Source organism: Etheostoma spectabile, chromosome 12 (assembly GCF_008692095.1).
Source record: "Etheostoma spectabile isolate EspeVRDwgs_2016 chromosome 12, UIUC_Espe_1.0, whole genome shotgun sequence".
NCBI lineage: Eukaryota > Metazoa > Chordata > Actinopteri > Perciformes > Percidae > Etheostoma > Etheostoma spectabile.
In genome coordinates, this window is record NC_045744.1 from 24,350,170 (window position 1) to 24,366,476 (window position 16,307).

Here is a 16,307-nt window from a genome sequence, read left to right on the forward strand (position 1 = left end):
ATGCCAAAAATTGTCACTTGGACACAAAAACATAGGAACGTATGGTCCAGGTTGAAAAATACGGTAGAAACTCTTCAATGATAATGTCTCAAATCGATCGCGGGCCCCTAAAGTGAATCAAATCGAGTTTGCATCGTGGCAGATACCAGCAGTTATCTTATTGCTGTCCAAATAATCAATCTATATCGTGATAGATCTTGTGATATACACCCCTAGTAAATAAATAAATTGCTTGTATATATACTTGCTTTATGCAGGTGCAACCAAACAGAACTGAACACATTGGTCACTGCAGTCTTTAATGTTTCTCTCCATTAAACAGCTAATGTGCTTCTGTCTGCGTGAGAAATCATTTCTCCTCCTGCAGAGGGGAGGAAGGCGAAGCGTCTTCAGACTATAAATAGCCGGGATTGGGGTTAACGGGGAGGGTGGAGGAGGGTTTTGGAGGTTTGGATTGACGTCATGTTGGTTCCCATACGACTGGCTTTCCAATCCTCTCCATCGCTGTCCTCTGCTTTCCTCTTGTTCCCATCTTTATCTACGTATTCCTTCTCCTCTCTCTCTCTTCAAATGCTGTCTTCCCTCTGCATTTCTTTCACTAACACTAGTCTGGTTCATTTCCATCCTGACAGACCGCTTAAAACGGCTGCTGTGACAGTCTGTCTAGAGGGGATCTATTATACAGCCTTTTCAGGTGGATACTTGTATTTTGGGTTTGTACTAGGACATGATTACATGCTTCAATGTTCAAAAAACAGTTTCTTTCTCATACTGCCGCCCATGGCTGCTGCACCTGTATTCCCCCTCTGTATGAGACGCACTGCTGGGAGTGCCTGTCTCTTTAAGCCCCCCTCCCAAAAAAGCCCAATCTGCTCTGAGTGTTTCCTGCGCTCCAGTTTAGTTTCACTAGTGGCAGCTGAAGCTACTGCAACACAGTATATATAGCAGAACTTTGTACCATGAACAATCACCACCAAAGGCTTCGAAACCAAATACTACACAACCAGACATGTCCCAGTAGTAAAGTGACCCTGAAATTAGCAAGAAATGACCAACATCGGCTGAAAAGATTACAGCAATCTGGCATTAGCATGCAGCTACTTAATAGTCAACAGCAGGCTAACACCAGATTGTAGAGGATGCAGCACTGTCTACAGTCAAAAATCACAGATAAAGGTTTCTGAACCAAACACTACCCAATCAGACATCCATCCATCCATCCATCTATCTATCTTTGTCCATTTATCCGGTCTCGGGGGCAGCAGCTCCAGCAGGGTACCCCAAACTTCCCTTCCCTTTAACCAGCTCCGACTGGTGGATCCCGAGGCGTTCCCAGGTCAGGTTGGAGATATAATCTCTCCACCTAGTCCTGGGTCTTCCCAGAGGCCTCCTCCCAGCTGGACGTCCCTCCACCTAGTTCTGGGTCTTCCCAGAGGCCTCCTCCCAGCTGGACGTCCCTCCACCTAGTCCTGGGTCTTCCCCGAGAACTCCTCCCAGCTGGACGTGCCTGGAACACCTCGTCTCTAGTGACGTAGAAAGCCGTGCAGATGTTGAACAGCTCACAGGAGACTGAAGACAGAGGACCTTCAGAAACCCGATCTCACTCAAAACAGCATGGATAGTTGTTTTTCCCAAGTTTGAATGCGTGTGAAAGCACCAGAGACCCAAAATAACACCCCAAATCCCATAAAAAGGTAATATGGGCACTTTAAAGGACAGGAACCAGCCAGGAAAGCAAGAGAAGAACTCCACTTCCCAGGAGTCCTTTCATTGACTGCAACCTCTGATTGGCCAACTGCAAACACAGGTGGAAAGCAATCATCTGAGTGACCTGGAGAGATAACACAGTGAGCAAGAGGAAGAACTTTGTCTGGCATGTGACAGTGCTCCTCGCATCATGGTCAAAATTTGACTTTACCAACAATTTGATTCATGGTCAAATCCCAAAACTAATCTCATAACATTGGTAACCACTGGTATAAACATGGTACCAGCATAGCATGTAATAGCATTGTAATGGTGAGCATATACGCATGCTGAAATTAGTGGACACCGACTCACAGAAGCTCTAGCATGACTCAGACAATACAGATGTTTTTGAAGCTCTGCTAGCTGGAAGCAGGTGGGGAATTAGTCATCATCCAACGTGTGTGTGTGTGTGAGTGAGTGTGTGTGTGTGTGTTTGTTTGCAGACATAAACAGCAGATGCATGAAATAGCTGAATGTATCTTGAGGCTTCAGGTCTGCTCCCACAGAAATGAGTAAATCTGCCGTCCTCCATCTGCCGCTCACACTCATCTGCACGTCTCCAACACACACCTGATGTTTTCTAAAACCTCTGACCCCGTGTACACCTCAACTCTGTGTCTTTAAGTACATGGGCTTTACTTCCCCTTCAAGCCCTTTTTCTCACATCAGTGGTAGGATGTTTCAGGTTTCATCTTCTTGTGTTGCTGCTTTTTTTTTTTATACATCTGATCCTCCTCTGCATCCATCTAATTACATCAGTCTATCTTTATCTCTGAGTCTGTAGGCCGCTCTGTAAACATATGGACTGCTTTATTAAGGCTTATAGGATATTAAAGAGCCCCTGTTACACTCCTTTTCTGCACTATGCACTTTTTTAGGGGTTCTTCATGGTGCGAGTTAGTATGTTTTGAAACCAATGTTGATTGTTGGTGGGAAACTACAGTCCAACACGCTTTGTTGATCCATCCATCACTACTGACTTGTCGTTCTGACTGTTGAAGTTTTATTAAGTGAGAATATTAATAATTTTCTTTATGTTTCTTCTGTTGTTAGTCACCTGGACAACCACCACCTGTGGGACCCCAACGAGTTTGCCGTTTCCTGCTTCAGAATCATCATGTACTCCATCCAGGTACAGCACACACACCATAGGCTGTTAATATTAAAGGACAGGGCATGTGTGACTTCACCCATTGGTTTGTGGAGATCTGGCAATAGACCTTTTTCACAGACATTTTGACTTGTCATAGTAGAAACAGCACAGCTGAACGTTAACGATGGCTCAGTTCCATCCAGTGTCCCAGTGAGCTGTTTCAGTGAGTCAGCATGCACAACACAGGGGCCTCTCCTAAGTGAAATCATTAATGGTTTTAAATACACCTGTGCTTTTCCATCATGTCAACGTGTCTGCTGTGACAAAGGTCTATTACATCATAGCCATGCCCTAAAACACCCTCTGCTTTATCGTCGATTTAAAATCAACAAGATCATAACTCAAGTAGCTTTAAGGAGTCTCCCCCTGCTGGAGATCAGGTATAATGCAGCTTTAAGGAGTCCCCCCTGCTGGAGATCAGATATAATGCCGCTTTAAGGAGTCCCCCCCCCCCTGCTGGAGATCAGGTATAATGCAGCTTTAAGGAGTCTCCCCCGCAGGAGATCAGATATAATGCAGCTTTAAGGAGTCCCCCCCCCCCCCCTGCAGGAGATCAGGTATAATGCAGCTTTAAGGAGTCCCCCCCCCCCCCTGCAGGAGATCAGGTATAATGCAGCTTTAAGGAGTCTCCCCCTGCTAATATGAACAACAATCATATTAATTAGGATCATATTACGCTGGAGCCTTCGTCTTCTTTGTTTCTCTATGAAGTACTCCAGCCTAGTATTTAAACACCGCCGTGATTTGTTGTTGTACGTGGCGCTAAAGTCAAGTGACGATACTATGAAGACCGTTGCCATGCTCACGTCTCTCCCTTACCCCTCCTACCAGTTCCTAAGGCCACTTGGCCAATATTAATGCAAATGGAAAAAAGATTTTTGGGGGCGAGTAGTTAGTAGAACTGTTTAAAAGTTGACTCTTCCTATATCTACGCTCCTGTAACTACTTGCTCAGAAAGAGGCTATTATGTAACATTTTCACAATCTTTCCCATGCAGGTAGTCCATTGACCAAAAGGTTGTCACTAAATATAGCGAGAGCATGTTCTGCTTCCTTCTCAGTTTAAAGATTTGCAAATAAACAACCTAAGATTTACTTTCTGATCTGGAGCCGCTGACAGAGTGGCCAGTCACATGTCAATCCTCTTTGTCTCCGTGTCTTGGTCCAGGCTCAGCACTCCCACCACGTCATTCAGCAGGTTCTGAATCACCTGGACACCCACAACAAGAACACGCCGCGGGCCCGAGCCGGCATCGTCCAGGTCCTCCTGGAGACGGTGGCCATCGCCGCCAAAGGCTCAGTGGGTGAGTTACAGGAGTGATCTCAATCAATCAGTCAATCCAACTCTATTTATAGAGCACTTTCCAGGTGACTTAAGGGTTTTACAGAAGATTATTAAAAGACATAAAGTGCATCACTCAAACAGGCATAAAACACAATATACGAGAAGACGGCTGTTAGGTTCAAGGACTTGAGTGGAAAAAACTACTCACGGACACAAGACTTTGGTTTTCTTTGGAAAAGGGAAATAAAGCTGAAATACATTCAGCAGTTTTCCAAGGCTTTCATTCATTATTAAGTGGGTGTAATACAGAAAGTTGATTTCCATAATGGGTGTAGTATATAGTTGTTTAACATGAATGTGGGCTAAAAACATCATTGTTTTACATAAAAGTGGGTTAGTACATCATATTATCTGCTATACTATTGGTTAAAGAGAAACTGGGTGTATTAGGCAAGTTTTAAGGTTAACACAGTTCACTGAAGTCTTAATAAAGAACCAATAACTCACTCACTCTGTCACAGCTGCAGATTAATCTAATCTCCCCCTGCTGGTCAGACCCAGGAGACACAGGCTCTCCTCGTCTCTCAGTGTTCTTCTTCATTTCTCAAGGTTTCAAAATATTCACATGATAACTTTTACACAATAACACTTGTTCAGTGTTCATACAATATAACTCTGTTCAGTCTCCACAACAGCCATACAATCAAACAATAAAACCATGAAATCCAAAAGAAAACGTCCAAGAAGAAGAGGTGGGTTTTAACCCTGTTGTGTTGTCCTCGGGTCAAATATGACCGGTTTACAAAAACTTTATCACTATATTAGAAAAGAACGCTGAAAAAAGTGACAACTGTTGGGGAAAAAAAACTACAAAAAAGCAGAAAGAAATCAACAAAAACATTATTTTTCAAACACTGAAAAAGGGACCCAAAAAAAATCTGAAAAAGTGACACAAAAACATTGGAAAAAAGCGATGAAGGAACTGACCAAAAAATTGACCCAAAAAAGTGACAAAAAAATAGGAGGAAAAGAACAACAAAATGTTAAAATTTCAATCCAAGAAAAACACAAAGTTGTCAACGGGAAGACGACACGAGGGTTAAGAAGTGATTTAAAAACAGACTAAACCTGACAATCTGCACCTTTTCACTGAACAAAGTGGTGACACACAACATGTACTAACCTTCTTAAGATATGAAGATATCAAAAGTTTACTCTGGTCCCAACTTCAGGCGATAGACAGTTATCACATGCTCCCGGGTTTGATACCCAGATAATAATAATAATAATAATAATACATTTTATTTAACAGCGCCTTTCTAACACTCAAGGACGCTTTACAGAGAATAAAAGACAGATATAGGGAATCTGTCAGACTAAATGCATTTTCACCTACATCAGCGTCTTAATTAGATTTTTTCCGACAGGAAACAAAGTCGCATGAACACGAAGTAGAAACTGTTAAATAGAGGTGTTTTAAAAAAGTGCTGATGGGTTTTTTATCCGTCCCCCATTCTGTGGCTCTCTTCCCCTGAAGTGTTTGTACGTGCTAATTGGCTAATAATTAAACAAGCTTGAAGTTTAACACCTCCGACTTATTTTCGGCTGATCATCCGGGGGCCGTGTCACGCTGGTCTAGGCTCCTCCTCGGAGATCTGGGCCAAGCCAAATGAATTACGCCATTTCCTAAATGTGTTTTTTGGGTCTACCTCCGGGGAAAACCTCCCAAGGAAGGTACCCGGGGGGGGGGGGGCATCCTGATCTGATGCCAGAACCAACTCAAATGGGAACAAGGAAGGGCTGATTCATGTGTGTCAATCAAAGTCCCTCACCTGGGACCAGTTTCTCTTGGGGGACCCTACCAGGAGCTATTGCCCCCGGCAACACAAACCCCTCCACCACAAAACAGGGGGTTGATTGTCGGAGAGGGAACAGAAATAAACGAAGAACAACAAGTTAACTAAATGTTAAATTCAGCGCTAAATGAAAGTGAAATGTTCCACTGAGGTGAGTTGATTTAAATCTGCGATATTATTAAACCTTTTTACATTAAATTACCTGACACTTTTATCAAAATTGACTTATAAAAAGTGCATTTGTGAACCGTGAAGATACCACGCAAACATTTCCTGAATCATGCGAGCACATCAATTATTTACAAGTTTTCTTTTTCATCTTTTCATGGACAAAGATGCAGTCTGAACAGTCTGAAGATGTGTTGAGTTTCTGTTGTCCTGATGTCAGTGGGAAGCTTGTTCCGCCATTTTGGAGCCAAGACAACACACACTCAGGAAAATGCAAATATTTTGTATTTAATTCCTCCAACCTGTGTTTTGCTGCCCCCCCCCCCGGAAACACAACAACCTTCATCTGGATAGGAATGATCCCCGAGTCCAAAAGAAGTGATGTGTTCACCTTTGAAAGTGAAAACCAGACTCCTCCACACCTGTGGCTCGGTACAGTATGATAAAAACAGTGGGGTTAGATTTAAAGTCAATGTATAGAGTAGTTTCTTTAGACTCCCCCCACCCACACACACACACACACACACACCTGGCATTTACTGCATCATGGGTAATCATATAGTCTGTCTGTATTTATCCACATGTATTACACTCTTTTTTTTCCAAGAGTCCTGGCCAAAATTGTAGCACAAAGATGACAATAAAAATGTAAAATGCAGGTCTGAATTATAATGAACTCCTGCACAAACCGAATCGGAGCTACTTTGTATTCCAGCTCCGTCAGACTGTGACACGATGCGGGAATGAGATGCATGTCAATGCCAGGTGAACACAATGTCCCCGTTTACACCCACAGATCTTAATATTTACACCCAAACGTACACTCACTGACCAGAAATACAGAAAGGTCTGAATGAGTAAAGTAGAATCCAATACAACAGCCCTGCCATGAATTACAAAAACACAAATGTTCTCACGTCTCTATTGACATCCATCCATGCGGATAGTTTAACAGGTTTTTGCTTTCACAGTTAATTTAATCGACAGGATTTAGTTTGCAGTGCTCACGGCATTGAATAATAACCTCTAAAGGTCCGGTGTGTAACGTGTGTATTTGTTCGTTATCAAAGTCCCATGTTGCCCGTTCACAAATGTGTCATCTTTCCTGAATATTCAACACCACCATCAATTCCAAGTACTCCTATTGGCTTGAAATGTTACGCTTCCATTCGCATAAACTGGGGCAGACGCTCCATGTTCATGCGCCATCTTGAAATACGGTAGCCAGTGAGGGACATGCAGGACGTACTGCTCCACCTTTCGCTGTCAAATGATCAACTCACAGGTGCTGCTAATGGGTGACATGGAGGCAGGGCTGTAGTCAAGACCATCTCAGTCGAGTCCAAGACAAGTCCAATACCAGGGCTAGTTGAGTCCAAGGCCAAGTCGGAGTCAAGTCCAAGATCAAGACTAGTCGAGTCCAAGACAAGTCCAATACCAGGGCTAGTCGAGTCCAAGACAGAGTGTGAGTCAACTCCAAGATCAGGACTAGTCGAGTCCAAGACAAGTCCAATACCAGGGCTAGTCGAGTCCAAGTCTGAGTCAAATCCAAGACAGGACTGAGTCCGCGTCAAGTCGAGTCCAAGATCAGGACTAGTCGAGTCCAAGACGAGTCTGAGTCAAGTTGAGTACAAGATCAGGACTAGTTGAGTCCAAGACGAGTCCGAGTCAAGTTGAGTCCAAGATCAGGACTAGTCGAGTCCAAGACGAGTCCGAGTCAAGTTGAGTCCAAGATCAGGACTAGTCGAGTCCAAGACAAGTCCGAGTCAAGTCGAGTCCAAGATCAGGACTAGTCGAGTCCAAGACGAGTCCGAGTCAAGTCGAGTCCAAGATCAGGACTAGTCGAGTCCAAGACGAGTCCGAGTCAAGTCGAGTCCAAGATCAGGACTAGTCGAGTCCAAGACCAGGACTGGTCAAATCCAAAACAAGTCCAAAAACGTTCGACCATGCATAGTATGGCTTTAAGTACCTCCAGCAGCGAGTCTGAATTTGTGTGTGTGTGTGTGTGGTGTTGTTTTGGGTGTGTGTGTGTGTGTGTGTGTTGTGTGTGTGTGTGTGTGTGTGTGTTGTGTGTGTGTGTTTTGTCGTGTGTGTGTGTGTGTGTGTGTGTGTGTGTGTGTTGGTGTGTGTGTGGTGGTGTGTTGTGTGTGTGTGTGTGGTGTGTGAGAAGATGAACTGCTCCCTCCTCTGTCAGCCTCTAGCCACTGGAAAGAAATTACAACAGCCGGTCAGTCTGACGTCATGCTGCCGGAGCTCATTAATATTCATGAGCTGGGCAAAGTATGCTGATAGCAAGGCTCTCATTGGCTAGCTTTTAACCAATCAGTGTCGAGCAGCTTAGCTGGTTGAATATTATGAGAACTGGCACAAATGGAGTCTTCCTGCAGGCTTTCTATACCACGCTAGAATGGCTTGAAACAAGGTAACCACGGTATTTTTCCCCAAACAAATGTTACAGCGTCCATGGTAGATCTTCAGACATTACCACAAAGTAATGAAATGCTTTTAAAGGAACTTTTAGAAACCCTTTCATTTAGCATGTAGCGGATGAGAAGATGCTATCTGTTGCAGCTATGTGTGTAGTAGAGTTGTGTCTAGGTTGTGTTTAGCCTAGCGTAGCATACAGACTGTAAGCGGAGAGAGACTGTTGGCCTAACTGTACAACAACACATCTTCCAGGTCTGTCGGATTTAGATGTCGTATCTTTTTTTTGTTTATTGAACATGCACAGAAACATGTCAGCATAAGTGGCTTAAGTTTTACACTTTTCCAACATGCTTTCTACCAGATTAAGGGATGATTTGATGAGAAAGAACAACATACGAATCCATCAATGGCCTGTGTCTGTTTAGCCTTCATGGCTAAACAGACACAGAGAGAAGTGTCCTCTAAAGAAACTCAGGCATTCGAGGCTTCATTTTAAAATGAATGAATCATATTTTCCAACGCACCTGCACAGAAGAATTTCTGAATGTGTGAATATTGTCTTCAAAAAAGTCACTTTTCTTACAGAAAGCTTGAACTTTCATCTCTGCTTCACCGTCGCCACAGAACATGAGTTGGTAGTGTGACACTACAGGTAGCAGTTATACTCTTTTGCCTTTTAATCTATCTCTCTATGGGGGCTGTGTGTGTGACTGCAGGGCCCACAGTGCTGGAGGTGTTCAACACTCTGCTCAAACACCTGAGGATGAGCGTGGACTTCGAGCTGGGCGAGAACTCGAGGAGGAACTCCGGCACCAGCGTCTCGTCCGGTCGCGTCAAAGAGAGCGAAGAGAGGATCGTCCAGAACGCCATCATCCAGACCATCGGTACCGCAGCATTTAATAACGCTAACACAGTTTAAAAAGATAGATGGATGGATGGATAGATAGGTAGGTAGGTAGGTGGATGGATGGATGGATGGATGGATGGATGGATGATTGATGGATGATGGATGGATGGATAATGGATGGATGGATGATGGATGGATAATGGATGGATGGATAATGAATGATGGATGGATGGATGGATGGATGAATGGATGGATGGATGAATGGATGGATGGATAATGGATGGATGGATAATGGATGGATAATGGATAATGGATGATGGATGGATGGATAATGGATGGATGATGGATGATGGATGGATGGATAATGGATGGATGATGGATGATGGATGGATGGATGATGGATGAATGGATAGATGGATGGATGGATGATGGATGGATGGATAGGTGGATGGATGGATGGATGGATGGATGGATCGATGGATGGATCGATGGATGGATTGATAGATAGATATTTATTGATCGGTGTTATTTAATTACGTTTTGAAAATGAAGGTTCAGTGATGACGTTATCACATCATGTGATCACCTCCGGCCCGGCGGTAACGCCAACATGGCGGAAGAAAAGTTCAAGACCAGAAGAAAAAGACAAGAAAAAAGTCCCAAAGAAATTGAACAAAATTTAAAAAAAAAATGTTTTTCCCATTGACACCAGTATATTCACCACTAGACCTATTTATTTTTAGTTTTACACTTATTTGGGGAATTCATGGTCAATAACCCTTTTTTATATGAAGCTTTCTCATTTTTGTACCTAGAAATGTATGTCTTGATGCAGAGGTCCACAGTTCGAATCCGACCTGTGACGATTTTCTGCATGTCATTATACACAAGTGTAGTAAAATAAGTAGTAGTAGTAGTAGTAGTAGTAGTAGTAGTAGTAGTAGTAGTAGTAGTAGTAGTAGTATTATGAGGTATTAATGGAATAGAAAGCCTTTATTGTCATGATGCACAAGTGCAGTACCTGTGCTGAGATTGAAGCAAAACCTTCACAGTGTCAACATGAAATATGAAAATATAAAATATAAGTAGTGCAGAAGAAGAAGGACAAGAAAAGAGAGGGGGAACGTGCAACTATATACACTACATATATAAAACCGAAGAAAGATAAAGGGTTTGTATATACATTATGCAAATAAAAATAGTTAGGGTGTATAAAAAACTTCATAGAAGAAAAAAAGGGTTTTTAAGTACAAAATAAAAAGGGTCTCAGGGTTGTTCCCGGGAAAAAGAGTCTAAAGTTTTTTACTGGGGGTTTGGGTCTTTAAATAAAAACATTTTTTGGGGACTCTCTTCTTGCTCCCCTGCCAGCTTTTTCGGTGGAAACCGCCCCGATACCATCAGCAAAGTCATGATGTTCTCAGGGAAAAAGGGCCCGGGTGTCGGGACCCCTGCCACACCTTGGACATTCAAATCGGGTGAGCCCCCCTTTATTTTCCAAAACCCCCCCCCCCCCCCCCGGGCTTCCCCAACTGCTGCTGCTCTGTGCTCACCGCTCTCCGCCCCCCCAAAATCCCCGAACGGGGGAACCGTTGGCTGCAAACATTTTTGTGCCAAAACTTTTTTTCCTTTCCCCCCTCCCACCCCGGGGAGCTGTTTCAGGGTTTGATGAAAAGTGGTCCGGTTTTTCCCTGCAGCTGTAGGGCTGTTTTTTTTAATTTACAAAATTTTTTCCTTGACAAACCCAACGTTTTTTGTCGACCAATAAATTTTATTGTTTTCTTTTTTTAAAAGCTTAAGTTTGTGTTTTTGACTTTAAAGACGCCTTTTGCGTTCAACCCCGTTGAAGAGTTCCCAAAGCGATGAAACTCTCCCCCACCAGCTCGTTGGATGTCTCAGACGGCTGTGTTTCAGAAGTTTGGGGCCCCGGGGTGACAAGTGAAATTTTTACCCTTTGGGCAGGCCCATGTTTTTTTTTTCCCCCGGTCCCCGGGGGTATATAACGGGTTTTAAATAAAGGGGTGGGACCCAAGACGTTAAATTAATGGACAAGCATCCGTTTGTCGAATTGTGCAAAGCGGGAGTGCCAAAATGCCCATATAATGAAAAATCCCCTTTCGGTTTTTGGGGGGTTTTTTTGTGTCCCTGGTGTTTCCCCCGCATACAAACTTAGAAAAAAACCCTCCCTGGGGGTTTTTTGTGGTACTTTCTGAATGTCCCTGATCTGTTTCTGAACGTCCCCTATCTGGTTTTTTGAAGTCCCTGATTGGTTTTAAGTCCCCCTGTCTTCAGTTCCGGGGGATGTTCAAAATCTGCCGGGTTTTACTCCTAAAACGAGGTGGCTAACCGTAGCAAAAGCACGCTACATGCTGGCTCGTTTTCAAAGCAAAAAAATGCTGAAAACACACAAACGACCAATCTCCAAAAAAAATCTTTCCGTCCCTATATGCCGATGGGGTCTTCCCTTCTTCCAAGGAACGTCCTCATATTTCCCTGCTGGAGTGGGCCTTATTCTCCTGTGCGACTCCCAGCAAAGATTTAAAAAAAAGTGAGATGTCCACTCTATGAAAAAAAACTTAAACAGAGAGCTCAACAACAGGGGAAAAGAGGAGTGAAGCAATGTGCAGTACAACAAAAATAGGGGTTTTTCTGAAATATAAACACTAAAATATCCTGGAAAAATTAGAAAAAGAAAAATAGCCTTAAAAGGGGTTTTTTTTAAGTAGAGGCTCCATCGGGGGGTTTCTCCACAGAGGTCGTGTCCAAAAACGGACAACCCTCCCAAATTTAATTGTGTTTTAAAGCCTCACTTCACCTCCTGGACGCCCGCACGAATTTAAAAAGAAAGGAAAAACTAATCCTAAAACCTCAGGGGGTGCAAGAACAATAATCCCAAACAAAAAAAACTGGCCTCCTCTTCCCCCCCCCTTTCTCCTTTTCTCTTCCCCTTCTTTCTCTTTCCCCTCTCTCCTTTTTCCCTCCTCTTTTGCTCTCCCCCTTTTTTCTCCCCCCCCTCCTCCCTCCCCCCCTCTTTCCCTTCCCTTTTTCTCTCGCCTCTTTCCCTCCCCTCTCCCCTCTCTCCCCTCCCCCTCCCCCCTCTTCCCCCTTTCCCCTCTCTCTCCCCTCTCGCTCCCTCCTCCCTCTTCCCCTCCCCTCCCTCTCCTCTCTCCCTCCCCCCCCCCCTCTCTCTTTCCTTTTTCTTCCCTCCCCCCCCTCTTTCCCCTTTCCTTCTTTCCCCCACTCCCCTTCTCTCTTCCTTCTTCCTTTTTCCTTCCCTCCCCCCCCCTCCTTCCTTTTTTTCCCGGGGGGGAAAAAACCCCTTTTTCCCTTTACCGGGGCCCCCCCTTTAAACCCCTTACCCCAATTCCTCCCCCCTTTATCTTTTTCCTTTGTGTTCACCTTTCCTTACCTTTCCCCGGTTCCGGTTTACCCAAATTGGGGAAAAATTAAATTCTTTTATTTGGTTTTTTTTCCTTTTCGGGTTTCAAAATTTCCTTTCCTTTTCCTTTTTAACCAAAGGGGGAAAAAGGCCCCTTTGTCCCATGGGAAATTTTGAGAAAGGGTTTTTTTTTTTTCCCTTTTTTTTAAATTTATTTTAAAAATTTTCCCTTTTTTGGGTTTTGGGGGGACAATTTAAAAAGGGGGGCGGGTTTCCCCCCAGGTTGGGTTTCCAAAAGGGGGAGTGGACCTGCAGTAGCCCGGTGTCACTGAGTGGAAGTCTGATAGCGCGCACTCCCAAATTTAAACTGCTACGTTCAAGAGCTGTTTGCACTTCCCCTTACACAGGCCAAGGTTAAACCGAGTACCAGTAACCAGTTAAACCGGGTTACACCAAGGTTAACGGTTAACCGAGGTTACCCAAAGGGTTAACCAAGGTTAAACCAAGGTTAAACCGAGGTTACACCAAGGTGACACTGGGAAACAGATCTGATATCAGTCTTTTACTAAACTTTGGTTGTTGGACTGCGGCTAGTCTCGATTATCAAAGACGTTTCATTTCCGGGTGTTGCCTTCTGAAATTAAAACCATAGTGTCGAACTCAATTTCCCTAAGTGCCACACTGGAAATGAGAAGAAGAGTTTTTAGACATGCTTTTATTTTGAAAAAGTCAATTATCTTTAAATATTGCATGCATTTTTTCGGAGTTTTGCTACTATTTTCAATCCTGTTCTGGCCTTTCTTCCTTCTTTCTACCGTTTTTTTCCAGGTTTTTTTCGCCTTTCTTCATCAAAATGTGAATGTTTTCCAGGTACAAGGCTGTTTAGTAAATCTTTTCCTTACATTGCTGTGCTGTTTCTCTTTATACAGATTTTATTTTTTGGCCAAAAATTATTTTCTTTTTTTGTTTAGCTTAAAAACACTGTTTAAAGGGGGAACAAATAATTGAAAAAAGCTTGAGAACCGGTGCTCCAAGCGACTAAGAGGGTTGCAGAATGGAGTTTCTTCATTAAAATGAGTCCGGAAGCTGCAGTTTGAGACGCCGTCGTAACGTTTAATAAGATTATCAGAATAGCTGGTCGAGGAATTTAAGAGTTTAACCCCTTAACCTTTGCGGCTCTGATGTCCCCCTCCTCTTCTGGCTCTCAGGCATCAGGGTACCAAGCGGATCCAGACCATGCTGCTCAGCTCCCTCATCATGGTGAGTCTCCTTCTCTTCCACCCTTCCACCTTTTACTTGATTTTACATTACTGGTTTATTTGTGACTTAGAAAGAGTCCCGCACACTGACAATTAAGCAAGCAATAATTTTATTTAGAATAACTTAATTATAACAAAACATACAACTGATTTTGCAACCCGTGGGAGAACAAAGTTTTTTATAAAAGGAAAAAAGATAGGACCCGGTTTTGGGGTTTTTTTTTTCTTTTGGGAAATTTAAAGGGACTTTTTTTTTTTTTCTGTGGTTTCAGCCCCTTTCTTTTTTTGCTCAAATTTTTCGTCCTCCTTAATCCCAGCAGCCTGTCCCCGAAACACCCCGTGAAAAAGCCGGGGGCGGGGAACAAAAGCACGAAAACAAACAAAAAGGCACGGCTGGCACCAAAAATACAACAACCCCACAAAATCTTGTCTGCCAATCAAGACCAAGGTTTGGGGCTTTTGTTTAAAAATTTATTTGGGACCTTAACAAATGACCATGGGGAAACTCACAGGCCTTTTTAAAGTCTCCAAATTTTTTAAAAAAATGCCGTGGGGCCCAGTCCCGGGAGCTCGCTTTTTTTTGGACCCTCACACTAAAGCTAATTTATGTAGATCCGGGCCCCCGGAAACCTTTTTTTTAAAGCACATGCCGTTTTAAAACCCCCCCGCCTTCACAGGTCCAAAAATCTCAATCCTCACATACTGTACTGGGGAAAAGGTCCACTCAGATGGTTAAAGCGCGGGGGGAACATTTTTTCGGCGTGCAGAAGTTTTTAAAAAACCACAACCCACTCTGGTTAATGGCATCTCCCTGTGATGAGTCGACTCACACCTTCCTCTCTCTTCTCTCCCTCAGGTGACCTCTGGCTTTAAGTCCAAGTCCATGGCCGCTGCGTTGCCTTCCCCCTTCCTGGACCCACTCTTCTCCATCTCTCTGATGGAGGACAGCGAGCTGAGGCAGCTGGTGTTCGAAATCCTGCACAACATCATCGACCGCCATGACAACCGCGCCAAGCTACGCGGCATCAGGTGCAACTAATACTAATTATAACTTTAAACTCTTTATAAAAGAGACTTCAGATACAGTATTAGGGACCACTAAGGTCTATATAAAGAGACTTCAGATACAGTATTAGGGGACCACAAAGGTCTATATAAAAGACTTCAGATACGTATTGGGACCACTAAGTCTAAAAGGACTCAGATACAGTATTAGGACCACTAGTCTATATAGAGACTTCAGATACAGTATTGGGGGACCACTAAGGTCTATATAAAAGAGACTTCAGATACAGTTTAGGGACCACTAAGGCTATATAAAGAGACTTCAGATACAGTATTAGGACCACTAAGTCTATATAAAAGAGACTTCAGTACAGTATTAGGGGACCACAAGGTCTATATAAGAGACTTCAGATACAGTATTAGGGACCACTAAGGTCTATATAAAAGAGACTTCAGATACAGTATTGGGGGACCACTAAGGTCTATATAAAAGAGACTTCAGATACAGTATTAGGGGACCACTAAGGTCTATATAAGAGACTTCAGATACAGTATTAGGGGACCACTAAGGTCGGGTTTGAGCGGTTCAAATGTTCCCTGCCAGTGTTTTCCTCTTCATCTGATGTTTCTGGATTAATATTCCTGCTGCATGTTGCTGCTGGTCCCGAGGCTTTTTTATTTGGGAGTAAGATTTTTTAGGAAATTATCCGGGTTTTTCAAAATAACGAACAATTCATCTTACAGTTTTCAAGACAATGAAAACACAACACATCTCAAATGGTTTTCAAGAGACAAAGTGGATAAGAACAATAAGCAAAGATCAACACCAACATTTTCCTACAGCCCATTTAAAAACCACGGTACATTGAGCGCGTTTAAAAACAAGTGGGTAGCCGATCTCCTGCCACCCGATCCCCTCTGCCAGGGGTTTTAGGGACAACAAGAAGAGACTGGTTTGCAGACCTTAATGACTCGAAGGAACATGGGCTTCAACAGATCAGTGATGTAGACTGGAGCTAGTCCATGGAGGGCTTTAAAAACCAACGATAAATCTTAAAATCCATCCTAAAAGTAACTGGGAGCCAGTGGGAGAGGCAGGGAAAAGGGGTGATGGATCTCGCTTACGATTTCCCGGTAAGGAGACGAGCGGCAGCGTTTTGAACCAGTTGTAGTGGAGAGGGAG

The 16,307-nt window shown here is 43.5% G+C and overlaps 1 protein-coding gene across 1 annotated transcript in view; it reads left to right on the top strand.

Moving 5' to 3' along the window:
- The window catches only part of efr3a (EFR3 homolog A (S. cerevisiae)), a 77,932-nt gene that overhangs the window by 43,872 nt on the left and 17,753 nt on the right, over positions 1-16,307 (top strand). The window contains 7 exon segments of the mRNA XM_032531884.1: positions 2,803-2,881; positions 4,070-4,205; positions 9,354-9,521; positions 10,852-10,929; positions 10,932-10,959; positions 14,069-14,120; positions 14,976-15,148. Coding sequence (XP_032387775.1) covers positions 2,803-2,881; positions 4,070-4,205; positions 9,354-9,521; positions 10,852-10,929; positions 10,932-10,959; positions 14,069-14,120; positions 14,976-15,148 — 714 coding nt within the window.